Genomic DNA, 27885 nt, shown 5'->3' on the forward strand with positions numbered 1-27885 from the left:
CACCTACCACTCTACCCCTACCACTCTACACCTACCACTCTACACCTACCAATCTACCACTACCACTCTACCCCTACCAATCTACACCTACCACTCTACCCCTACCACTCCACCCCTACCACTCTACCCCTACCACTCCACCCCTACCACTCTACACCAACCACTCTACCCCTACCACTCTACACCTACCACTCTACACCTACCACTCTACACCTACCACTCTACCACTACCACTCTACACCTACCACTCTACCCCTACCACTCCACCCCTACCACTCCACCCCTACCACTCTACCACTACCACTCTACCACTACCACTCCACACCTACCACTCTATACCTACCACTCTACCCCTACCACTCTACACCTACCAATCTACCACGACCACTCTACACCTACCACTCTACCCCTACCACTCCACCCCTACCACTCCACCCCTACCACTCTACCACTACCACTCTACCACTACCACTCTACACCTACCACTCTACACCTACCACTCTACCCCTACCACTCTACACCTACCACTCCACCCCTACCACTCTACCCCTACCACTCTACCCCTACCACTCTACCACTACCACTCTACCCCTACCACTCCACCCCTACCACTCCACCCCTACCACTCCACCCCTACCACTCTACCCCTACCACTCTACCCCTACCACTCTACCACTACCACTCTACCCCTACCACTCTACCCCTACCACTCCACCCCTACCACTCTACCCCTACCACTCCACCCCTACCACTCTACACCAACCACTCTACCCCTACCACTCTACCACTCTACCCCTACCACTCTACCACTCCACACCTACCACTCTACCACTACCACTCTACCCCTACCACTCTACCCCTACCACTCTACCACTACCACTCTACCCCTACCACTCTACCCCTACCAAAGCAACCCTACCAGAAGAGAGGGAGGGGGTGGGGTAAGAGAGGGAGGGGGTGGGGTAAGAGAGGGAGGGGGGAGGAGGCGAGAGACGTGGAGGAGAGGGTGGAGAGAGGGAGCAGAGGGAGGGAGGGAGAGAGAGAGTGGGAGTCAGCTCGTGGTGCTGAATGCATTATCATTTCTGAGACAGTCTGCTATTTACACAGAGACACACAGACACGCACGTAGACACACAGACACACAGAGACACACAGACACACAGAGACATACGGACCCACACACAGACACACACAGAGAGAGACACGCAGACACTGAGACACAGACACAGAGACACAGACATACGGACACACACAGAGACAGACACGCACACACAGACACGCACAGAGACACACACAGACACGCACACACAGACACGCACACACACACATAGACGCACACACAGACACACAGAGAGACAGACACACAGAGACAGAGACAGACACACACAGACACACACAGACACACGCACACAGACACACACCGTCACACACAGACACACGCACACACAGACACACACAGACACACACACAGACACACACACACAGACACACACACAGACACACACACAGACACACACACAGAGACACACACACAGAGACAGACAGACACACACAGACAGACACACACACAGACACACACACAGACGCAGTCTTACACATCGACAGGGATCTTCCATCAGCACCACATTATTTCAACGTAAAGACGACATTGCAAATGTCTCATTTTCGTTTCTTATTCGAGTGTGTTAATGTAGGCGACTCTAAATGCGCCTTTCCATGCGCTCCGCTGGTATAAAAATTTAAATTTAAAATACAAATTTAACAAATATTTGTATAATTCCACAATTCACGTGATGCGGGAAGATCTACCTCGCTCCACCACCCTGGACAAGGTAGACATTGTGTCTGTGTCACTGTGTGTGTGTCACTGTGTGTGTGTGTCACTGTGTGTGTGACTGTGCGTGTCACTGTGTGTGTCACTGTGTGTGTGTCACTGTGTGTGTGTCACTGTGTGTGTCACTGTGTGTGTGTCACTGTGTGTGTGTGTGTCACTGTGTGTGTGTGTCACTGTGTGTGTGTCACTGTGTGTGTGTGTCACTGTGTGTGTGTCACTGTGTGTGTGTCACTGTGTGTGTCACTGTGTGTGTGACTGTATGTCACTGTGTGTCACTGTGTGTGTCACTGTGTGTATGTGTCACTGTGTGTCCCTGTGTGTGTCACTGTGTGTGTCACTGTGTGTGTGTCACTGTGTATGTCACTGTGTCACTGTGTGTCTGTGTGTGTCACTGTGTATGTTACTGTGTCACTGTGTGTGTCACTGTGTGTGTCACTGTGTGTGTGTACACTGTGTGTGTCACTGTGTGTGTGTGTCACTGTGTGTGTGTGTCACTGTGAGTGTGTCACTGTGTGTGTGTCACTGTGTCACTGTGTGTGTGTCACTGTGTCACTGTGTGTGTCACTGTGTGTGTCACTGTGTGTGTCACTGTGAGTGTGTCACTGTGTGTGTGTCACTGTGTGTGTGTATGTGTCACTGTGTGTGTGTGTCACTGTGTGTGTGTCACTGTGTGTGTCACTGTGTGTATGTACACTGTGTGTGTCACTGTGTGTGTCACTGTGTGTATGTACACTGTGTGTCACTGTGTGTATGTGTCACTGTGTATGTGTCACTGTGTGTATGTGTCACTGTGCGTATGTGTCACTGTGTGTGTGTCCTTGTGTGTGTGTCACTGTGTGTCCTTGTGTGTGTCACTGTGTGTGTGTCACTGTGTCACTGTGTGTCACTGTGTGTCACTCTGTGTCCCTGTGTGTCACTGTGTGTGTTACTGTGTGTGTGTCACTGCGTGTCACTGTGTCACTGTGCGTGTCACTGTGTGTCACTGTGTGTCACTGTGTGTGTCACTGTGTCCCTGTGTGTCACTGTGTGTGTCACTGTGTGTGTCACTGTGTGTGTCACTGTGTGTGTGTCACTGTGTGTGTGTGTGCAACTCTGTCGTGGACAGTGCTGTGGGGGGAGATCCAATTTTGATTGGCTCTTCCCCTCATGGCATATGTCCACCACAGGGGCTAAACGGGGGCTCTGGACGGGTGCGAGGGGGTGGTAACCCCTCCACCTTCAATTAATTACCATTAAACTACGACTGAAATATGTAACTAATAAGCTTGTGCCGGAGGCCCCGGGGGGCCAGGCGTCTATGACGTCTCCTGGCCAAACCCCAATTGGCGGAGCCAGGAGATTGAATATCTACCCTCGGGGCTCCTCCAGAAACAACGAAAAACCACTACGGGTGGCCACATGGAATGTTCGAACGCTCACTGCGGAGGAGAGGCTGCCACTCCTCTGTCGGGAGCTGGACCGGTACCGCCTGGATCTATGTGGCATTCAGGAGGTCCGGTGGACCGGTTCTGGCTCCTGCCACCATGAGGAGTGGACAGTCCTCTACTCGGGGCAGCAGATTGCCAAACAACAGGGTATGGCTCTTCTTTTGAACAAAATAATGAAGGGGGTGTGGGAGCGTGGCGGTGAGGTGTGGGAAGCTTTAAGCCCCAGGCTACTTTGGGCTCGCCTTCCCATCAACCGGAGGCGAGGAATGGTGGTCGTGGTTACTTATGCCCCCACCGAAGATGAACATCCGTGGAGGGATGCAGGCAAAGCCGATGAGTCAGATGCCTTCTATGACCTCCTGTCACAGGTGCTGGCTAAAGTGACCCCTCGGGATAGAGTCATCATGTTGGGTGACTTCAATGCCCGAGTTGGTCATGATGCTGGCACCTGGTCTGGAGTGATTGGAGGGCATGGGCCAGATCAGCTCAATAACAACGGTAGGAGGCTGCTAGATTTTTGTGCAGCCCATGGGCTTGTAATTACCAACACGCTGTTCCGGCATCGGCGCATCCACACAACATCATGGATGCATGCCGGGTCCAAGCAAGAACATCTGCTGGACTACGTAGTGACAGACCAGCGGATGCGAGCCCATGTCCTTGACACCAGGCCCTACCGTGGAGCTGATTTGCCCTCTGACCATCGACTAGTCATCTGTAAGATGCGCCTGCCATTCTTCCACTCTGGTGGTGGGTGTACACCCAGGACCCCATTCCAACCTAAAGTGGCCTGGTCTCAGTTATCTGATGAAAGTTGCAAGCGAGAATTTCATCATTGCTTGCGGCTGGGATTGGCATCGTCCCCGACTCCTCCTGATGTCGAGGGTAAATGGGCGAGGTTTAGGACTGTGACTCATGCAGCTGCAATGGCTGCTTTGGGTACGCGGTCCAGACCTCCCCAGAGACCCTGGCTGACAGAGGAAGTGTTCAGGATGGTTGAGAAAAAGCGACAGGCGCACTGTCATCGGCTACAGAATCCCACGTCAGAGAATGAGGAGGCTTACCGCAGCCTTCGCTCGGAGGTTCAGAGAGCCGTGAGGCGCTGCAAGGATGGGTGGTGGTCGCGGGTTGCTGAGGAGATGGAGTCTGCCTCAGTGGCCCGTGATCACAAATCTCTCTTTAACTCCATCAAAAAAGTAACCTGCAGCGCCACACCTATTACCATCATTAGGGGAAAAAACGGTGATCCAATCTCTGACCCCCAGGAACAGGTTTGCAGATTTGCTGAGCATTTCTGTGAGGTCCTGGGGGAGGGAAAATCCTTCAGCCAGGAAAACATCGTGGCACAAAGTGAGGATGACCCTGCTGAGGCTGCGGTGCCTAAAATATTGGAAGAAGTCACCCCCTGTGAGTGGCTGGCTGAGGTGCCATCTGTTGAGGAAGTACTGAAGGTGATCCGGAGTCTGAGACCAGGAAAGGCAGCGGGCAGAGATGATCTCCCAAGCGAAATGCTGAGGGAGGGTGGCGTTTGTGCACAGACTGCCCTATATGACATCATAACAACAGTCTGGACCACTGGACGGGTTCCGCAGGATTGGAAGGATGCCCTGGTGGGCCCCCTTTTTAAGAAGGTGGGGCCTTACCATCAGCCCCACCTAAACTAAGCACCTGCCTGGGTATTTTGTACCATCGAACACTCCACCCCCACAACTCCCAATCGGTGATGGGGCAGTTGTGGAGAGAGTGGAGAGTTTCCCATACCTGGGCAGTGTGCTTATGACTGGCTCCAGTTTAACAGCAGAGGTCTCACTCCGAATCAGTCGAGCGGCAATATATTTTCATCGGTTGCGTAACGCTGTGTGGAAGCTACCTGGTCTGTCGCTCCGCACTAAGCTTCAGGTCTTCTCGGCCACGGTCATTCCCTCCCTTCTCTACGCTTGCGAAACGTGGACCCCCCTAATGGAACATCTTCGCCGGTTAGAAACATTTAGGCTGGCCTGCCTACGATCCATCCTGGGTTTAACCAGACTGGATTGTGTGAGGAGCTCACAAATCCTTGAAAGATCTGGGCAAGGTCCCATCGGTGAGCTCCTCCGGCGTGCAAGGCTGTGATGGCTGGGTCATGTAGCCCGCACGCCCAGCCACCGCATGCCGAAACAGCTTTTGTTTGGCCGGATTGAGGGGGCTAAGCGGGCGCGGCACGGGCTAGAGAAGAGATGGAGTGATGTGGTACAGGAGGACGTGGAGCTGAGTGGACTTGCCGATGACTGGTACCAGCGGTGTCAAGATCGGCCTCTGTGGAGGAGGCTCGTGAAGGACGCTACTGGGCAGTTGGAGGCAGTTGCCCTCCAACAACAACGGAGGGCGGAGGAGCGACGCTCAGAACAATGAGCGGAGCGCTGGGTGGCTAAAGCACAGCAGGTAGGCACAGTAGGGGGCACAGGTGGTGCATCAGCCAGTCATCTCAGTCAGTCGACCCATGGCACCTGGGTCTGCCCCGTGACCTCCTGCCAGCGGGCGTTCGACACTTCACGTGGCCTCAGGGTGCACATAGCCTGGCACAAGCGTCGTGGTGACGTCACCGCCACTTAGTGGCGAATGGCGGTTGTTGTTGTTGTTGTGTGTCATTGTGTCTGTGTGTGGCGTGTCACTGTGTGTCACTGTCACTGTGTGTCACTGTGTGTCATGTCACTGTGTGTATGTCACTGTGTGTGTCACTGTGTGTGTGTCACTGTGTGTGTCTGTGCGTGTCACTGTGTGTGTCACTGTGTGTGTCACTGTGTGTCACTGTGTGCGTGTCACTGTGTGTGTCACTGTGTGTATGTCACTGTGTGTGTGTCACTGTGTGTGTCTGTGCGTGTCACTGTGCGTGTCACTGTGTGTGTCACTGTGTGTCACTGTGTGTGTGTCACTGTGTGTGTCACTGTGTGTGTCAGTGTGCGTGTCACTGTGTGTCTGTACGTGTCACTGCGTGTGTCACTGTGTGTCACTGTGTGTGTCACCGTGTGTCTGTGCGTGTCACTGTGCGTGTCACTGTGTGTGTCACTGTGTGTGTCACTGTGTGTGTCAGTGTGCGTGTCACTGTGTGTCTGTACGTGTCACTGTGTGTGCCACTGTGTGTCACTGTGTGTGTCACTGTGTGTCTGTGCGTGTCACTGTGCGTGTCACTGTGTGTCACTGTGTGTGTCACTGTGTGTCTGTGCGTGTAATTGTGGCGCTGTGTGTGTGTCACTGTGCGTGTCACTGTGTGTGTCACTGTGTGTGTCACTGTGTGCGTGTCCCTGTATGTCACTGTGTACGTGTCACTGTGTGTCACTATGTGTGTGTCACTGTGTGTGTCACTGTGTGTGTCACTGTGCGTGTCACTGTGTGCGTGTCCCTGTATGTCACTGTGTACGTGTCACTGTGTGTCACTATGTGTGTGTCACTGTGTGTGTCTGTACGTACGTGTCACTGTGTGTGTCACTGTGTGTGTCACTGTGTGTGTCACTGTGTGTCCTGGTGTATGTCACTGTGTCACTGTGTGTGTCACTGTGTGTGTCACTGTGTCCCTGTGTGTGTACACTGTGTGTGTCACTGTGTGTGTCCCTGTGTGTGTCACTGTGTGTGTCCCTGTGTGTGTCACTGTGTGTGTCACTGTTTGTGTCACTGTGTCTCTGTTTGTGTGTCACTGTGTGTGTCATTGCGTCTGTGTGTGGCGTGTCACTGTGTGTGTGTGTCACTGTGTGTGTGTCACTGTGTGTGTGTCTCTGTGCGTGTGTCTCTGTGCGTGTGTCACTGTGTGTGTGTCACTGTGTGCGTGTGTCTCTGTGTGTGTCACTGTGTGTCTGTGCGTGTCACTGTGTTTGTCACTGTGCGTGTCACTTTGTGTGTCATTGTGCCTGTCACTGTGTGTGTGTCCCTGTGTGTGTCCCTGTGTGTGTGTCCCTGTGTGTGTGTCCCTGTGTGTCACTGTGTCACTGTGTGTGTCTGTGTGTGTCACTGTGTGTGTCATTGTGTCTGTGTGTGGCGTGTCACTGTGTGTGTGTCACTGTGTGTGTCACTGTGTGTGTCAGTGTGCGTGTCACTGTGTGTCTGTACGTGTCACTGTGTGTGTCACTGTGTGTGTCTTTGTGTCTGTGTGTGGCGTGTCATTGTGTGTTTCACTGTATTTTTCACTGTGTGTGTCACTGTGTGTGTCACTGTGTGTGTGTCACTGTGTGTGTCACTGTGTGTGTCACTGTGTGTCTGTGCGTGTAATTGTGTCGCTGTGTGTGTCACTGTGTGTCTGTGCGTGTCACTGTGTGTGTCACTGTACGTGCCACTGTGTGTGTCACTATGTGTGTGTGTCACTGTGTCACTATGTGTGTGTCACTGTGTGTGTCTGTGCGTGTCACTGTGTGTGTCACTGTGTGTGTCTGTGCGTGTCACTGTGTGTGTCACTGTACGTGTCATTGTGTGCGTGTCCCTGTATGTCACTGTGTGCGTGTCACTGTGTGTCTGTACGTGTCACTGTGTGTGTCACTGTGTGTGTCTGTACGTGTCACTGTGTGTGTCACTATGTGTGTCACTGTGTGTGTCACTGTGTGTGTCTGTACGTGTCACTGTGTGTGTCACTATGTGTGTGCATCACTGCGTGTCACTGTGTGTGTCACTGTGTGTCACTCTGTGTGTCTGTGTGTGTCACTGTGTGCGTGTCACTGTGTGCCACTGTGCGTGTCACTGTGTGTCTGTACGTGTCACTGTGTGTGTCACTATGTGTCACTGTGTGTCTGTACGTGTCACTGTGTGTGTCACTGTGTGTCACTGTGTGTCTGTACGTGTCACTATGTGTGTGCGTCACTGTGTGTCACTGTGTGTGTCACTATGTGTGTGTGTCACTGTGTGTCACTGTGTGTGTGTCACTGTGTGTCTGTGCGTGTCACTGTGCGTGTCACTGTGTGTGTCACTGTGTGTGTGTGTCACTGTGTGTGTGTCACTGTGCGTGTCACTGTGTGTGTCCCTGTGTGTGTGTCACTGTGTGTGTCTGTACGTGTCACTGTGTGTGTCACTGTGTGTGTCACTATGTGTGTGTGGCACTGTGTGTCACTGTGTGTGTGTGTCACTGTGTGTGTGTCACTGTGTGTGTCTGTACGTGTCACTGTGTGTGTCACTGTGTGTGTCACTGTGTGTGTGGCACTGTGTGTCACTGTGTGACACTGTGTGTGTCTGTGCGTGTCACTGTGCGTGTCACTGTACGTGTCACTGTGTGTGTCACTGTGTGTCACTGTGTCTGTACGTGTCACTATGTGTGTGCGTCACTGTGTGTCACTGTGTGTGTCACTATGTGTGTGTGTCACTGTGTGTCACTATGTGTGTGTCACTGTGTGTATCTGTACGTGTCACTGTGTGTGTCACTGTGTGTGTCACTATGTGTGTGTCACTGTGTGTGTCACTATGTGTGTGTGTCACTGTGTGTCACTGTGTGTGTCTGTGCGTGTCACTGTGCGTGTCACTGTGTGTGTCACTATGTGTGTGTGGCACTGTGTGTCACTGTGTGTGTCACTGTGTGTGTGTCACTGTGCGTGTCACTGTGTGTCACTGTGTGTGTGTCACTGTGTGTGTCTGTACGTGTCACTGTGTGTGTCACTGTGTGTGTCACTATGTGTGTGTGGCACTGTGTGTCACTGTGTGACACTGTGTGTGTCTGTGCGTGTCACTGTGTGTGTCACTGTGTGTGTGTCACTGTGTGTGTCATTGTTTCTGTGTGTGGCGTGTCACTGTGTGTGTCACTGTGTGTGTGTCACTGTGTGTCACTGTGTGTCACTGTGTGTCACTCTGTGTGTCTGTGCGTGTCACTGTGTGTGTCACTGTGTGTGTGTCACTGTGTGTGTCACTGTGTGTGTGTCACTATGTGTGTGTCACTTCGTGTCACTGTGTGTGTGTCATTGAGTATACATGTGTATCTGTATGTCTATGGCTGTGTGTCTATGTGCGTGTGTGTTTGTGTGTGTGAGAGAGAGTGTTTGTGTGTGTGAGAGTGTGTGTGTGTTTATTAAAGCTGTAAATCAAAGAAACGAAAATCAACTCTGTCACGGAAAGATAGGCAACGCTTCAACCCACCCACACACCCACCCACCCACACACTCATTCACTCACTCACACACTCATTCACTCGCTCACACACTCATTCACTCACCCACCCACACACTCATTCACTCACTCACACACTCATTCACTCACCCACCCACCCACTCACCCACACACTCACCCACTCACCCACCCACTCACCCACTCTCCCACTCACTCATCCAACCACTCACCCACCCACCCACTCACCCACTCACCCACCCACACACTCACCCACTCACTCACCCACCCACTCACCCACCCACTCACCCAGTCACCCACTCACTCTCCCACACACTCACCCACTCACCCACCCACTCACTCACTCTCCCACACACTCACCCACTCACCCACCCACTCACTCACCCACTCACCCACCCACTCACCCCCCCACTCACCCACTCACCCACACACTCACTCACTGACTCACACACTCACCCACTCACTCACCCACTCACCCACCCACACACTCACCACCCCCCACTCACCCACTCACCCACTCACCCACACACTCACTCACTGACTCACCCACTCACCCACCCACATACTCACCCACCCACTCACCCACCCACACACTCACCCACTCACCCACCCACTCACTCACCCACTCACCCCCCCACTCACCCACTCACCCACACACTCACTCACTGACTCACACACTCACCCACTCACTCACCCACTCACCCACCCACACACTCACCACCCCCCACTCACCCACTCACCCACTCACCCACACACTCACTCACTGACTCACCCACTCACCCACCCACATACTCACCCACCCACACACTCACCCACTCACCCACCCACACACTCACCCACTCACCCACCCACTCACTCACCCACTCACCCACCCACTCACCCCCCCCACTCACCCACTCACCCACTCACCCACACACTCACTCACTGACTCACACACTCACCCCCCCACTCACCCACTCACCCACACACTCACTGACTCACCCCCCCACTCACCCACTCACCCACTCACCCACCCACACACTCACCCACTCACCCACTCACCCACCCACCCACCCACTCACCCACCCACTCACCCACTCACCCACCCACACACTCACCCACCCACACACTCACCCACTCACCCACCCACCCACTCACCCACCCACACACCCACCCACCCACTCACCCACTCACCCACCCACACACTCACCCACTCACCCACCCACACACCCACCCACCCACCCACTCACCCACTCACCCACACACTCACTGACTCACCCCCCCACTCACCCACTCACCCACTCACCCACCCACACACTCACCCACCCACACACTCACCCACTCACCCACCCACCCACTCACCCACCCACTCACCCACTCACCCACCCACACACTCGCCCACTCACCCACCCACCCACTCACCCACTCACCCACCACCCACTCACCCACCCACACACTCACCCACTCACCCACCCACACATTCACCCACCCACTCACCCACCCACCCACTCACCCACACACTCACCCACTCACCCACTCACCCACCCACACACTCACCCACCCACCCACCCACTCACCCACCCACCCACTCACCCACACACCCACCCACTCACCCACACACCCACCCACCCACTCACCCACACACTCACCCACCCACTTACCCACCCACCCACCCACTCACCCACACACTCACCCACTCACCCACTCAACCACCCAGTCACCCACCCACCCACACACTCACCCACCCACCCACCCACTCACCCACCCACACACCCACCCACCCACTCACCCACCCACTCACCCACTCACCCACCCACACACTCACCCACCCACACACTCACCCACTCACCCACCCATCCACTCACCCACCCACTCACCCACTCACCCACCCACCCACTCACCCACCCACACACTCACCCACCCACACACTCACCCACCCACTCACCCACTCACCCACTCACCCACACACTCACTGACTCACCCCCCCACTCACCCACTCACCCACTCACCCACCCACACACTCACCCACCCACACACTCACCCACTCACCCACCCACCCACTCACCCACCCACTCACCCACTCACCCACCCACACACTCACCCACCCACACACTCGCCCACTCACCCACCCACCCACTCACCCACCCACCCACCCACCCACCCACTCACCCACTCACCCACCACCCACTAACCCACCCACACACTCACCCACTCACCCACCCACACATTCACCCACCCACTCACCCACCCACCCACTCACCCACCCACTCACCCACTCACCCACTCACCCACCCAGTCACCCACCCACACACCCACCCACACACTCACCCACCCACCCACCCACTCACCCACCCACCCACCCACTCACCCACACACCCACCCACCCACTCACCCACACACTCACCCACCCACTTACCCACCCACCCACCCACTCACCCACACACTCACCCACTCACCCACTCAACCACGCAGTCACCCACCCACCCACACACTCACCCACCCACCCACCCACTCACCCACCCACACACCCACCCACCCACTCACCCACCCACTCACCCACTCACCCACCCACACACTCACCCACCCACACACTCACCCACTCACCCACTCACCCACCCACACACCCACTCACCCACACACTCACCCACCCACCCACTCACCCACACACTCACCCCTCACCCACTCACCCACCCAGTCACCCACCCACACACCCACTCACCCACCCACACACTCACCCACTCACCCACCCACACACTCACCCAATCACTCACCCACCCACCCACCCACTCACCCACACACTCACCCACCCACCCACTCACCCACCCACCCACTCACCCACACACTCACCCACTCACCCACTCACCCACCCAGTCACCCACCCACACACCCACCCACACACTCACCCACTCACCCACCCACACACCCACCCACCCACACACCCACCCACTCACCCACCCACTCACCCACTCACCCACCCACACACTCACCCACCCACACACTCACCCACTCACCCACCCACCCACCCACTCACCCACCCACACACTCACCCACTCACCCACCCACACACTCACCCACTCACCCACCCACCCACTCACCCACACACTCACCCCTCACCCACTCACCCACCCAGTCACCCACCCACACACCCACTCACCCACCCACAAACTCACACACTCACCCACTCACCCACCCACACACTCACCCACTCACCCACCCACTCACCCACCCACCCACCCACTCACCCACCCACACACTCACCCACTCAACCACACACTCACCCCTCACCCACTCACCCACCCAGTCACCCACCCACACACTCACTGACTCACCCACTCACTCACTCACCCACCCACACACTCACCCACTCAACCACACACTCACCCCCCCACTCACCCACTCACCCACCCACCCACCCACTCACCCACCCACCCACTCACCCACACACCCACCCACCCACTCACCCACACACTCACCCACCCACTTACCCACCCACCCACCCACTCACCCACACACTCACCCACTCACCCACTCAACCACCCAGTCACCCACCCACCCACACACTCACCCACCCACCCACCCACTCACCCACCCACACACCCACCCACCCACTCACCCACCCACTCACCCACTCACCCACCCACACACTCACCCACCCACACACTCACCCACTCACCCACCCACCCACTCACCCACCCACTCACCCACTCACCCACCCACCCACTCACCCACCCACACACTCACCCACCCACACACTCACCCACCCACTCACCCACTCACCCACTCACCCACACACTCACTGACTCACCCCCCCACTCACCCACTCACCCACTCACCCACCCACACACTCACCCACCCACACACTCACCCACTCACCCACCCACCCACTCACCCACCCACTCACCCACTCACCCACCCACACACTCACCCACCCACACACTCGCCCACTCACCCACCCACCCACTCACCCACCCACACACCCACCCACCCACCCACTCACCCACCACCCACTCACCCACCCACACACTCACCCACTCACCCACCCACACATTCACCCACCCACTCACCCACCCACCCACTCACCCACACACTCACCCACTCACCCACTCACCCACTCACCCACCCAGTCACCCACCCACACACCCACCCACACACTCACCCATCCACCCACCCACTCACCCACCCACCCACCCACTCACCCACACACCCACCCACCCACACACTCACCCACCCACTTACCCACCCACTTACCCACCCACCCACCCACTCACCCACACACTCACCCACTCACCCACTCAACCACGCAGTCACCCACCCACCCACACACTCACCCACCCACCCACCCACTCACCCACCCACACACCCACCCACCCACTCACCCACCCACTCACCCACTCACCCACCCACACACTCACCCACCCACACACTCACCCACTCACCCACTCACCCACCCACACACCCACTCACCCACACACTCACCCACCCACCCACTCACCCACACACTCACCCCTCACCCACTCACCCACCCAGTCACCCACCCACACACCCACTCACCCACCCACACACTCACCCACTCACCCACCCACACACTCACCCAATCACTCACCCACTCACCCACACACTCACCCACCCACCCACTCACCCACCCACCCACTCACCCACACACTCACCCACTCACCCACTCACCCACCCAGTCACCCACCCACACACCCACCCACACACTCACCCACCCACCCACTCACCCACCCACACACCCACCCACCCACACACCCACCCACTCACCCACCCACTCACCCACTCACCCACCCACACACTCACCCACCCACACACTCACCCACTCACCCACCCACCCACCCACTCACCCACCCACACACTCACCCACTCACCCACCCACACACTCACCCACTCACCCACCCACCCACTCACCCACACACTCACCCCTCACCCACTCACCCACCCAGTCACCCACCCACACACCCACTCACCCACCCACAAACTCACACACTCACCCACTCACCCACCCACACACTCACCCACTCACCCACCCACTCACCCACCCACCCACCCACTCACCCACCCACACACTCACCCACTCACCCACCCACCCAGTCACCCACACACTCACCCCTCACCCAGTCACCCACCCACACACCCACTCACCCACCCACACACTCACACACTCACCCACTCACCCACCCACACACCCACCCACTCACCCACTCACCCACCCACCCACTCACCCACTCACTCACCCACTCACCCACCCACACACTCACCCACTCACCCACCCACTCACCCACCCACCCACTCACCCACCCACTCACCCACCCACCCACCCACTCACCCACCCACTCACCCACTCACCCACACACTCACTGACTCACCCACTCACTCACTCACCCACCCACACACTCACCCACTCAACCACACACTCACCCCTCACCCACTCACCCACCCAGTCACCCACCCACACACTCACTGACTCACCCACTCACTCACTCACCCACCCACACACTCACCCACTCAATCACACACTCACCCCCCCACTCACCCACTCACCCACCCACCCACCCACTCACCCACCCATCCATCACGCCCCGATATTGCGTTCGTTTCTCTTCATCTAGAGGTGGGGGGGGGGTGAATGGGGGGACTGTGCCAGACACAGCTGCCCCAGGTAGTCTCTAGCAGGACTGTAGGGGCAAGTGCTGTGAGTAGCGATGATGGCAGTGGTGATGGTGATGATGGTGATGGTGGTGATGATGATGGTGATGATGTTGATGCATCTATTTCCTCGTCCGTCTCCCTCCACCACCACCACCACCACCCCCACCACCATAACCACCACCCCCACCACCACCACCACCACCCCCACCACCACCACCACCAACCCCACCACCACCACTACCACCCCCACCACCACCACTACCACCACCACCCCCACCACCACCACCCCCACCACCACCACCACCCCCACCACCACCACCTCCACCACCACCACCCCCACCTCCACCACCCCCACCCCCTCAACCCCCTCCCGCGTCGCCACGGCAACCGCCAGGCAACAAAAATGGCCGCTGCGGCCCACGACAAAAAATGGCCGCCGCCGCCGCCTCGTGCCCTGGGGTCCCTCAACTGTGACCACGTGACTCCCCTCCTCAACAACCACCACCACAACCACCACCACAACCACCACAACCACCACCAACAACAACCTCCACCACCTCAGCATCATCCTCCCGCCCCCCCTACTCCACTTCGTCCACCACCGCCTCGTCACCGGCGTCGAAGACGGCAGCCCGCCACCACCGCCTCCGCCGCCACCACCGCCTCCGCCGCCTCCGCCGGCGCCACCGGCGCCGCCGCCCTTCCCCGCCGAATCGTTGCGGCCGCGATCGGCCTCCTGGCGGCCGCGGCGCTGTGGCCCCAGCCGGCCGCGGGCGACTGCTGGCTGGTGGTGGACGCGAGGAGTGGGGTCCATCGCAAGGCCATCTGCAGCGAGAACCGCCCACCGTTCACCGCCGTGCCCAGGCATCTGAACGTGTCGCTTACGGAGCTGCAGCTGTCCGGCAACCAGGTGGGTGGGGCGCGTGGGCAGGTGGGTGGGTGGGCGGGTGGGTGGGTGGGAGGGTGAGAGGGTGGGTGGGTGGGTGAGTGAGAGGGTGGGTGGGAGGGTGAGAGGGTGGGTGGGTGGGTGAGTGAGTGGGAGGGTGAGTGAGTGGGAGGGTGAGTGGGTGGGTGGGTGAGTGGGTGAGTGAGAGGGTGAGTGAGTGAGTGAGTGGGAGGGTGGGTGAGTGAGTGAGTGGGAGGGTGGGTGAGTGAGAGGGTGAGTGGGTGGGTGGGTGAGAGGGTGAGTGGGTGGGTGGGTGAGTGGGAGGGTGAGTGAGTGGGAGGGTGAGTGAGTGGGTGGGTGGGTGAGTGGGCGAGTGGGTGAGTGGGAGGGTGAGTGAGTGAGTGAGAGGGTGGGTGAGTGGGAGGGTGAGTGAGTGAGTGGGAGGGTGGGTGAGTGGGAGGGTGAGTGGGTGGGTGGGTGAGTGGGAGGGTGAGTGAGTGAGTGGGTGGGTGGGTGAGTGGGCGAGTGGGTGAGTGGGAGGGTGAGTGAGTGGGAGGGTGAGTGAGTGAGTGAGTGGGAGGGTGGGTGAGTGGGAGGGTGAGTGAGTGAGTGGGAGGGTGGGTGAGTGGGAGGGTGAGTGGGTGGGTGGGTGAGTGGGAGGGTGAGTGAGTGAGTGGGTGGGTGAGTGGGCGAGTGGGTGAGTGGGCGGGTGGGTGAGTGGGCGGGTGGGTGAGTGGGCGGGTGAGCGAGTGGGCGGGTGAGTGGGTGAGTGGGAGGGTGGGTGAGTGAGTGGGTGAGTGGGCGGGTGGATGAGTGGATGGGTGAATGAGAGGGTGGGTGAGTGGGCGGGCGAGTGGGCGGGCGGGTTGGGCGAGTGGGTGGGTGAGTGTAGAGGTGAATGTTACCCCTCTCATCAGTCCCCCCCCATCTCCCCCCCCCTCCAAACCCCCCCAACCCCCCCCCCCCCCCCCCCAGATCTCCACCCCGGACCGCTCCTCCCTCTCCCGCTACTCCTCCCTCGTCTCCCTCGACCTCTCGCGCAACTCCATCGCCGCCCTCCCCGCCGCCTCCTTCCGCCCCCTCGCCCTCCTCGCCCACCTGGACCTGGCCCACAACCCCCTGCGCCTCGTCCACCGAGACTCCCTCCTGGGGCTCGTCTCCCTGCGGGCGCTGAGCCTGCGCGGCGGGCGCCTCTCCTCGCTGCCCGCGGGCCTCCTGCGCCACTCGCCGGCCCTCCGCGCCCTCGACCTGGCCCACAACCGGCTCGCCGCCCTGACGCCCGACGCCCTCGCGGGGCCCCGGGGCCTCCGGCGGCTGCCGCTGGCCGGCAACCCGCTGGACTGCGGCTGCGCTGGCCTCCTGCCCGCGCTCGTCTGGCTCCAGAGGCAGGTCGGGGCGGCCGGGGTCGCTTCGGCGGCTTCGGCGGCTTCGGCGTCGCCCGCCGGCGTGGCGGCGGTGGCGGCCGCGGCGGCGGCGGCGGCGGCGGCGGTGCCCGTGGACGAGGCGGCGGATGAGGCGGTGGATGAGGCGGTGGACGAGGCGGTGGATGAGGCGGCGGCGGCGGCGGCGGCTCCGTCGCTGCCGCTTGCTTCATCCGCGTTGCTGGCGGCTCGGTCTCCCGGTTCCCCCTCCGCCTCCTCCTCCTCCTCCTCTGCCTCCTCCTCGTCAGTCTCCACCCCCTTCACCTCCTCCTCGTCAGTCTCCACCTCGTCAGTCTCCACCTCCTCCTCCTCGTCCTCCTCGAGGCCGTCCGGTGCCACTTCGAGCGCCGGGTCTTTGCCGTCGCTCCTGACGCCGTCACCTCGTCGCACCGCTCGCTCGGCGAGCCCCTACTCCTCCTCCTCCTCCTCCACCTCCTCCTCCTCCACCACCTCCTCCTCCGCACGTCGCCGCTCTCACCTCTTCCGCTCCTCCTCCTCCTCCGCGCCCTCTTCCTCGCCGTCCTCCTCACCCTCCCTGTCGCCCCGTCTGCCCAATCGTCGTCGTCGCCGGTCTCCCGCTTCTTCCTTCCGCTACGCTCCCTCTCCTCGTTATTATTACTATCTCCCGTCGTCATCGTCGTCATCGTCATCGTCGTCATCGTCGTCTTCGTCTTCATCGTCTTCGTCATCGTCGTCGTCTTCCCGCTTGTCCTCGTCTTCCTCCTCCTCCTCCACCGCCTCCACCTCCACCGCCTCCTCCTCCACAGCCTCCTCCTCCACCGCCTCCTCCTCCACCTCATCGCTCTCGTGGTTGTCGCTGGACACGGAGATCCCGGTGTGCGCCTCCCCTCCCTGGCTGGCTGGGGTGCCGCTCCTCGGCGTCCCATCGCCGCCACCTCCACAGCCGCCCCCTCCATCGTCCCCCTCCTCGGCCCCATCCTCCTCCGCCTCCCGGTGGTCTGCGCCGGACCTCGGTCAAGACCCCCGCTCCTTGTCCCTCGGTCAAGACCCCCGCTCCTCGTCCGCCGGTCAAGACCCCCGCTCCTTGTCCTCTAGTCAAGACCCCCACTCCTCGTCCGCCGGTCAAGACCCCCGCTCCTCTTCCTCTAGCCAAGACCCCCGCTCCTTGTCCCTCGGTCAAGACCCCCGCTCCTCGTCCTCTAGTCAAGATCCCCGCTTCTGGTCCCTCGGTCAAGACCCCCGCTCCTCGTCCGCCGGTCAAGACCCCCGCTCATCATCCTCTAGCCAAGACCCCCGCTCATCATCCTCTAGCCAAGACCTCCGCTCCTTGTCCCTCGGTCAAGACCCCCGCTCATCATCCTCTAGCCAAGACCCCCGCTTCTGGTCCCTCGGTCAAGACCCCCACTCCTCGTCCGCCGGTCAAGACCCCCGCTCCTTGTCCCTCGGTCAAGACCCCCGCTCATCATCCTCTAGCCAAGACCCCCGCTCATCATCCTCTAGCCAAGACCCCCGCTCGGCACCGAAGCTGCCCCAGAGCCACCACCACCACCACCACCGCCGCTCCGCTCTCCAAGAACTGCTGGCGGAGTGCCCCAGAGACACCTGGGCAGTCACCTCCACCTACGAAGATCCCTCCTCCTCCTCGTCCTCCTCCTCCTCGTCCTCCTCGTCCTGCGATGGCTGCTACTCGGGCGACTCCGACAGCAGCAGCAGCAGCAGCAGCAGCAGCAGCTCCTCCTCCTCCTCGTCCTCGCCACCACCACCGCCACCGCCGCACGACGTCCACGTCCACGTCCCTCGGCCGCCCCCTCCTGACCTCGGCCCCTTGGACCCGGGAGCCGTCGCGCCTCCGATGCACCCAAAGTTCCCCTCCTCCACGTTCGGCGGCGGCGCCGGCACCGGCACCGGCACCGGCCTACCGAGAGGCTCCCTGCCCACCATCGCCGTCCTGACATCTCCGTCCGGAGGCGGCGGCGGCAACCTCGGCGGCGGCAACCTCGGCGGCGGCAACCTCGGCGGCGGCGGCGGCACGGCCACCCTGCGCATCCGGATCCCGCGGCCCTTCTCCAAGATGTACGTCCTGGCCCGCTACGGCGGCGGCGGCGGCGGGCGTCCGGCGGAGGACCCCGCGGCCGACGCCGGCGACGGCGGCGTCGACCTCCGGAGCCTCCGGCGCCGCTCGGAGCTGGTGACGGTGCGCGGCGTCGCCGACGGCGCCGCGCACACCTTCTGCGTCGTCTCCATCAAGCTGCACGCTCGCCTCAACCACACCTGCGTCACCTTCCGCCTGCAGGCCGGCGACGTCTTCGTGCTCGGCCGGACCGGCGGCCCCGGCGGCCCCGGCGGCCCCGGCGGCCCCGGCGGCCCCGGCGGCCCCGGCGGGCGAAAGCCGCCGGCGGGCGAAACGCCCGCCGGCGGCGCCGACGACTACCCGGGCGGCTACTATGATGGCGGCGGCGGCGGCGGTGACTACGGTGGCGCGTACCCGGACGCCTACGACGGCGCGGGGCTCGACCGCAAGGAAGGCCGAGGAGGAGGCGGCGGAGGCGGTGGAGGCGGCGGCGACGGCGTGGCGACGTCGCCGGCCGGCAGGGCCGTCGCCGTCATCGCCTGCGCCCTCGGCGCCGCCGTGGTCATCGCCTTCGCCGCCGTGGCCGCCCGGGGGCTCGTGCGGAGGCGGCGGGGCAAGCGGGCCGAGGCCGTCAAGCGGGCCGCCATCGCCTTCCCGCTGGCGCCGGGGCACCTCAAGGCCGCCGGTGCCGGCGCCGGTGGCCGCGGCGGCGGTCGCGGTGGCGCGGCGGCGGCGGCGGCGGCGGCGTCCGGGGCCGGCGGGGTGCTGCCGGTGCTCGGCGGCGGAGGGGGCGCCCAGGGGCCGGAGGAGTTGGCGACGGTGGCGGCCGCGGTCGCCGCGGAGCTGTCGATGCGGCAGGGGCGCGGCGGCGTCGGCGGCGGCGGCGGCGTCGGGGGGGCGGCCGAGTCCCCGGCGAGCAGCGCCGCCTCCGTTGCCGGGGCGACGGAGGCGCTGCTGCTGCTGGCGAGGAGCGCCGCGGCCGGCAAGGCCGGGGGAGAAGCGGAGAAGAGGGGGAGGGGGAGGGGCGGGGAGCAGCAGCAGGGGGGAAGCGGCGGCGGTGGCGGTAAAGAGACCGGAGTGCCGGCCCGGACCAAGAGCACCTACATCGAGGTGACGGGCTGCGGCGTTGGTTGGTTGGAGTCGGCGCAACCGCAGCAACCGCAGCAACCGCAGCAACCGCAGCAACCGCAGCAACCGGCGCAACCGGCGCAACCGGCGCAACCGGCGGGCGGCGGACACCTGGCGGACATCGCGGCCATCACGCAGGAGGTCGACCGAGTGAACGTCATCATCAGCTCCTGCATCGAGTCCATCCGGGGAGAGGCCATCGCCGGCTTCCCCGAGGCCGCGGCGCCGGACAGAGAGGGCGCGGCTACGGCGGCTACGGCGGCTACGGCGGCTGTGGCGGTTGAGGTGGCCGCGGGGGCGTCTGCCGGAGGCGGTGGCGCTGGTGGTGGTGGTGGTGGTGGTGGTGGAGAAACGGGGATAGCAGGGCTCTCGCCCGGACGGTGGAGGTGAGCGGTGGTGGAGGTGGTGGTGGTGGTGGTGGTGGTGAAGGTGGAGGTGGTGGAGGTGGTGGTGAAGGTGGATGTGGTGGAGGTGGTGATGGTGGTGAAGGTGGTGGAGGTGGTTGAGGTGAAGGTGGAGGTGGTGGTGGTGGTTGAGGTGGTGAATGTGGAGGTGGTGGAGGTGGTGGTGGTGGTTGAGGTGGTGAAGGTGGAGGTGGTGGTGGAGGTGGTGGTGGTTGTGGTGGTGGTGGAGGTGAAGGTGGTGGTTGAGGTGGTGGTTGAGGTGGTGGTGGTTGTGGTGGGGGAGGTGATGGTGGAGGTGATTGGGGTGGTGGTGGTGGTGGAAGTGGTGGTTGAGGTGGTGGTGGTGGTGGTGGTGGAGGTGGTTGAGGTGGTGGTGGTTGTGGTGGGGGAGGTGATGCTTGAGGTGGTGGAGGTGGTGGTCGTGATGGTGGTGGAGGTGGTGGTGGAGGTGTCCGGCAAAAGCAACAATTGGCATTTCCCCTCATGGCGTTTATAGCCACCACAGTGGCCAAATGGGCGAGGGGCTGGTAACCCCTCCACCTTCAATAGATTACCACTAAACCACGTGAAAAATATCTAATTAAGAAGCTTGTGCCGGAGGCCCCGGGGGGACAGGCGTCTATGACGTCTCCTGGCCAAACCCCAATTGGCGGAGCCAGGAGATTGAATCTCTACCCTCGGGGCTCCTCCAGAAACAGCAAAAAGCCACTGCGGGTGGCCACGTGGAATGTTTCGAACGCTCACTGCGGAGGAGAGGCTGCCGCTCCTCTGTCGGGAGCTGGACCGGTACCGCCTGGATCTCTGTGGCATTCAGGAGGTCCGGTGGACCGGCTCTTGCTCCTGCCACCATGAGGGGTGGACAGTCCTCTACTCGGGGAAGGAGACTGCCAAACAACAGGGTGTGGCTCTTCTTCTGAACAAAAGAATGAAGGGGGCGTGGGAGCGTGGCGGTGAGGTGTGGGAAGCTGTAAGCCCCAGGCTACTTTGGGCTCGTCTTCCCATCAACCAGATGCGAGGAATGGTGGTCGTGGTTGCTTATGCCCCCACAGAAGACGAACATCCATGGAGGGATGCAGGCAAGGATAATGAGTCAGATGCCTTCTATGACCTCCTGTCACAGGTGCTAACTAAAGTGGTCATCTTGCTGGGTGACTTCAATGCCCGAATTGGTCATTATGCTGTACACCTGGTCTGGAGTGATTGGAAAGCATGGGCCAGTTCAGCTCAATAACAACGGTAGGAGGCTGCTAGATTTTTGTAATTGCCAACATGCTGTTCCGGCATCAGCGCATCCACACAACATCATGGATGCATGCCGGGTCCAAGCAAGAACATCTGCTGAACTACATAGTGATGGACCAGTGGATGAGGGCCCATGTCCTTGACACCAGGACCTACCGTGGAGCTGATCTGCCCACTGACCATGGACTAGTCATCTGTAAGATGCGCCTGCCATTCTTCCACTCCGGTGGTGGGTGTACACCCAGGACCCCATTCAAACTCATAGTGGCCTGGTGTCAGGTAGCTGATGAAAGTTGCAAGTGAGAATGTCATCATCGCTTGCGGCTGGAGTTGGCATCGTCCCCCACTGCTCCTGATGTCGAGGGGAAATGGGCGAGGTTTAGGACTGGCTCACGCATCTGCAATGGCTGCTTTAGGTACACGGTCCAGACCTCCCCAGAGACCCTGGCTGACAGAGAAGGTGTTCAGGCTAGCTGAGAAAAAGCGACAGGCCCAGTCTCATCAGCTACAGCAACCCACGTCAGAGAATGAGGAGGATTACCGCAGCCTTCGATTGGAGGTTCGGAGAGCCGTGAGGCGCTGCAAGGATGGGTGGTGGTCGCGGGTTGCTGACGAGATGGAATCTGCCTCAGTGGCCCGCGATCACAAATCGCTCTGATTCCATCAAAAAAGTAACGCCACACCTATCATCAGCATTAGGGGAAATACCAGTGATCCAATCTCCGACCCCCAGGAACAGGTTTTCAGATTTTCTGAGCATTTCTGTGAGGTCCTGGGGGAGGTTAAATCCCTCAGCCTGGATAACAACGTGGGACAAAGTGGGGATGACCCTGCCGAGGCTGCGGTGCCTCAAATGTTGGAAGAAGTCACCCCCTGTGAGTGGCTGGCTGAGGTGCCATCTGTTGAGGAAGTACTGAAGGCGAGACCAGGAAAGGCACCGGGCAGAGATAATCTCCCATGCAATATGCTGAGGGAGGGTGGCGTTTGTGCACAGACTGCCCTATATGACATCATAACAACAGTCTGGATCACTGGACGGGTTCCGCAGGATTGGAAGGATGCCCTGGTGGTCCCCCTCTTTAAGAAGGGGGACCGCACAGACTGTAACAACTACAGGGCCATCTCACTCCTCAGTGTGCCGGGAAAGGTCCTGGCAAGGATTATTCAACATCGCCTTGCCAGGCACGCTGAGGAGAGGCTTGCAGAGCCCCAATGCGGTTTCAGGAAAGGGCGGTCCTGCACAGATGCCATATTTTCTGTCCATCTGCTACAGCAGAGGTGCAGGGAATTCCAACAAGACCTACATCTCTGCTTTATTTACCTGGTCAAGGCCTATGATACCATCAGTAGGCCTGGGCTCTGGGTTGTTCTTTGTGCTTTCGGAGTCCCTGACCCTCTGCTCACGATCATTAAGGACGTTCATGATGGTGAGCGGGCCCGGACAAAACTACGTGGCCGGGAGTCGGAGCTATTCCCTGTTCACCTTGGGGTGCGACATGGATGTCCTCTGGCTCCCACATTATTTAACATCTATTTTGACCACGTAGTTCGGGAAGCCTTCAATTGCTGTACCGGAGGAATTTCGTTATGGTACAGATACAATGGGAGGCTGATAGATGCCCGGGTGTGGTCAAGGGATGGCTCCCTATTGGTCAACCACGTTATGTATGCCGATGATTTGGTAATAGCTGCTCATTCAGAGGAGGAGTTGGAGGAGCTGCTGCTGAACCTGGAGCATGCCACTAAGAGGTGGGGCCTTACCATCAGCCCCACCAAAACTAATCACCTGCCTGGGTATTTTGTACCATCGGACACTCCACCCCTACGACTCCCAATCGGTGATGGGGCAGTTGTGGAGAGAGTGGAGAGTTTCCCATACCTGGGCAGTGTGCTTATGACCGGCTCTGGTTTAACAGCCGAGGTTTCACTCCGAATCAGTCGAGCGGAAATATCTTTTCATCGGTTGCGTAACGCTGTGTGGAAGCTACCTGGTCTGTCGCTCCACACAAAGCTTCAGGTCTTCTCAGCCACGGTCATTCCCTCCCTTCTCTACGCTTGCAGAACATGGAGCCCCCCTATTGGAACATTTTAGGATTGCCTGCCTACGATCCAGCCTGCGTTTAACCAGGCTTGATTGTGTGAGGAGCTCACAAATTCTTGAACCATCTGGAAAAAAAAGTCCCATCGGTGAGATCCTCCGGCAGGCAAGGCTGCGATGGCTGGGTCATGTAGCCCGCATGCCCAGCCACCGCATGCCGAAACAGCTTTTGTTCGGCCGGATCGAAGGGGCTAAACGGGCGTGGCACGGCCGATGACTGGTACCAGCGGTGTCAAGATCGGCCTCTGTGGAGGAGGCTCGTGAAGGACGCTACTGGGCAGTTGGAGGCAGTCGCCCTCCAACAACAACGGAGGGCGGAGGAGCGACGCTCACAACCACGAGCGGAGCGCCGGGTGGCCAAAGCACAGCAGGTTGGCACAGTAGGGGGCACAGGTGGTGCATCAGCCAGTCATCTCAGTCATCTCAGTCAGTCGACCCGTGGCACCTGCTGGGTCTGTCCCGTGACCTCCTGCCAGCGGGCGTTCGACACTTCACGCGGCCTCAACGTGCACCTAGCCTGGTACAAGCGTCGTGGTGACATCACCGCCACTTAGTGGCGAATGGCGGTTGTTGTTGTTGGTGGTGGTGGTGGTGGTGTTGGTGGTGGTTGAGGTGGTGGAGAAAGTTGTGGTGGTTGTTGAGGTGGAGGAGGTGGTGGTGATGGTGGTCATGGTGGTGAGTGGTGGTGGTGGTGGTGGTCATGGTGGTGAGTGGTGGTGGTGGTTGAGATCGTGGTGGTGGTGGTGGTGGCGATGGAGGAGGAGGAGTGTACAGAGGTCTGGTTGCAGTGCGTACCCACAGCCTCATTCTTGAGGGATGTCCACTTGTGGAGATCCACGACTTTCTGTTCACACTCAAAAACTCCCCCACCCCCATCTCCCCCCCTCCCTCTCTCCCCCCTCTCCCCCCTCCCTCACTCCCCCCTCCCTCTCTCCCCCCTCCCTCACTCCCCCCTCCCTCTCTCCCCCCCTCCCCCTCCCCTCCCCCGCTCTCCCCCAGACCTCCGGATCGTCGCGACCGCCCCTCCTTCACGAGGGCCGACTCCGATCCGGGCCACGTGGTTGGGGTGACACAACAACAACAACAACCACCACCACCGCACGGAGCTCCACGACGCTTCTGTTACCACGAACCTCTTGAAGGACAACAACAACAACAACAACCGCCACAACAACAACAACCGCCACAACAACAACAACCGCCACCACAACAACAACAACCACCACAACAACAACAACCGCCACAACAACAACAACAACAACCGCCACAACAACAACAACCGCAGACTTTCAGCCGTCACCAACACCACCAACACCACCAACAACAACAACAGCAGCAGCACCACCAGAGTGCAATGTCACCTGACCCCAACCACCCTGCCGACCCTACGCAACAACAAAAACAACAACCACAACAACAACAACCGCCACCGCTTTCCCAGCATGCCTTGCAGCAGCAGCAGCAGCAGCAGCAGCAGCCGAAGCAGTCTTCCTCCCAGCATGCTTTGCAGCAGTCTTCCCAGCATGCTTTGCAGCACCAGCAGCCGCCGACGACACCACAGGCGGGGGCCGTCGTCGTGACGGCCAAGTCTACCCAGCATGCAGTGCAGCAAACCAAACACAGCCACGATGCACAGCGGCAGCAGCAGGGGGCGGCCGTGGCCACAAAGTCGACCCAGCATGCACTGCAGCCGGCACAGAGGGCTTCCCAGCATGCACTGCGGCAGGAGCCTGGCTCGGCGTGGGTGGTGCCGCCGGCGTTCTCGTCGCACCACCAGCAGCAGCAGCACAGCAAGCGGATTACCCAGCATGCACTGCTCCAGCTGCGGTCCGCTTCCCTGAGCTGCCCGGTAGCCGGCGGCGACGACGACGACGACGATGGGGCGGCGGGGGCGGCGGTGGCTGTGGGGGGCTCCTCCGCGGGGGGCTCCTCCGCGGGGGGCTCCTCCGCGGGGGGCGCCGGCGGGGTCAGAGGCGGTGGAGGCCTGCAGGCGGCACCGGTCCACCGCGAGGGTCAGGGGCAGCGTGCCGTGGGGTCAGGGGATGACCAACAACAACAACAACAGCAACAACAACAGCAGCATCAACAACAACAGCAGCAACAGCAGCAGCAGCAGAGTCCATTTCGTTACCAACACCACCACCAGCCGCAGCCGCAGCATCACGGACGCCGCCAGCATCATCATCATCAGCAGCAGCAGCATCAGCAGCATCAGCAGCAGCAGCACCATCAGCAGCACCATCAGCACCATCAGCAGCAGCATCAGCAGCAGCACCATCAGCAGCAGGCCGCCTTGGGCCTCGTCTCCACCGCCAAGTCATCGGCCGCCTCTCCGCCCGCGGCTTCCGCCCTCTGCTCGCCCTCCGCCGACGAGGATGGCGACGCTCACCGCCGCCGGCACCACCGCCGCCGGCGCGAGGAGGGCGACGAGGGGGCCGCCGGCGCTCCGCCGTCGCCGCCGCTGTCACCGCCGGCGCCGGGCGTGGACGGCGGCCACGGCGGCAGCGGCCACGGCGGAGACCCCGCGGACAATGCTGCGGCGGCCACGACGTCCGGGGTGCTGGGCGCTGTTTGGCGCCGCATGAAGGCGCCCGCCCAGTGGCGTCGCCCGCGCCAGAAGTCCGCCCAGCTCCACGCGACACTCCAGCAGCAGGGGCAGGGGCAGGGGCAGGGCCAGGGGCAGGGCCAGGGCCAGGGGCAGGGCCAGGGGCAGGGCCAGCGGCAGGAGGAAGGAGTCACAGCGGCGTCACCGCCTGTGGCGGGCGGAGTGGCGGGCGGAGTGGCGGGTGGAGGAGTGGCGGGTGGAGGAGTGGCGGGTGGAGGAGTGGCGGGTGGAGGAGTGGCGGGCGGGCGCGCCCTGAGGGAGAAGGTGCAGCTGGCACGCAACGAAGACCTCCACGACATTCTGGACTACTGGAAGGGGATGTCGGGCCAGTGAGGTGGGGGGGGGGGGGTGTGGGGGGTAAGGGGGGGTAAGGGTGGGTGGGTGGCAGGGACATTGCCACTGTGGTGGTGGTGGTGGTGGTGCACAAGGGGAGCACAGGCGGTGGTGAGTCTGCCGGTCATCTCGGTCGGACAGACCGCGGCACCAGCAGGGTCTGTCCCGTGACCTCCTCCTGCTCATGCACCTAGCCTGGCACAGTCGCCGTGGTGACTTCATCGCCACTTAGTCGTGAATGGCGGTTGGGGCAGTTTTTTGTTCGGCCGAATAGAGAGGGTGATCACCGGGCGTGGCACGGGCCGGGAGGAAAGAAGGACTGGCGGGCGGGCGGGTGGCTGGGTGGGTGGCACGGGCTCGAGAAGAGATGGAGTGACGTGGTACAGGAGGACGTGGAGCTGAGTGGACTTGCCGATGGCCGGCAGCGGCGGTGTCAACGTCGGCCTCTGTGGAGGAGGCTCGTGAAGGACGCTGGGTGGCACGGGCTCGAGAAGAGACGGAGTGACGTGGTACGGGAGGACGTGGAGCTGAGTGGACTTGCCGATGGCCGGCACCGGCGGTGTCAAGGTCGGCCTCTGTGGAGGAGGCTCGTGAAGGACGCTGGGTGGCACGGGCTCGAGAAGAGACGGAGTGATGTGGTACGGGAGGACGTGGAGCTGAGTGGACTTGCCGATGGCCGGCACCGGCGGTGTCAACGTCGGCCTCTGTGGAGGAGGCTCGTGAAGGACGCTGGGTGGCACGGGCTCGAGAAGAGACGGAGTGA

The 27885-nt window shown here is 60.7% G+C and overlaps 1 protein-coding gene across 1 annotated transcript; it reads left to right on the forward strand.

Moving 5' to 3' along the window:
- The first annotated feature begins 992 nt into the window (after positions 1-992).
- On the forward strand, positions 993-27122 carry LOC116938024 (uncharacterized). The gene is made up of 4 exons (XM_076058022.1): positions 993-1832; positions 15368-15883; positions 16835-20826; positions 25184-27122. The coding sequence occupies exons 1-4, from the start codon at positions 1794-1796 to the stop codon at positions 27120-27122; spliced, it is 6486 nt and encodes a 2161-aa protein (XP_075914137.1). The 5' UTR covers positions 993-1793.
- The last annotated feature ends 763 nt before the right edge of the window (positions 27123-27885 follow it).

The sequence above is a fragment of the Petromyzon marinus genome (assembly GCF_048934315.1).
Source record: "Petromyzon marinus isolate PM22_M1 ecotype Great Lakes invasive population chromosome 67 unlocalized genomic scaffold, UKy_Petmar_22M1.pri1.0 chr67_unloc.4, whole genome shotgun sequence".
NCBI lineage: Eukaryota > Metazoa > Chordata > Hyperoartia > Petromyzontiformes > Petromyzontidae > Petromyzon > Petromyzon marinus.

Coding starts and splice junctions, on each gene's coding strand:
- LOC116938024 (XM_076058022.1), top strand. CDS start 1,794: ATGCGGGAAGATCTACCTCGCTCCACCACCCTGGACAAG. Junction 1,833..15,367: donor GCTCCACCACCCTGGACAAG/GTAGACATTGTG, acceptor GGCAACCGCCAG/GCAACAAAAATGGCCGCTGC. Junction 15,884..16,834: donor TGCAGCTGTCCGGCAACCAG/GTGGGTGGGGCG, acceptor CCCCCCCCCCAG/ATCTCCACCCCGGACCGCTC.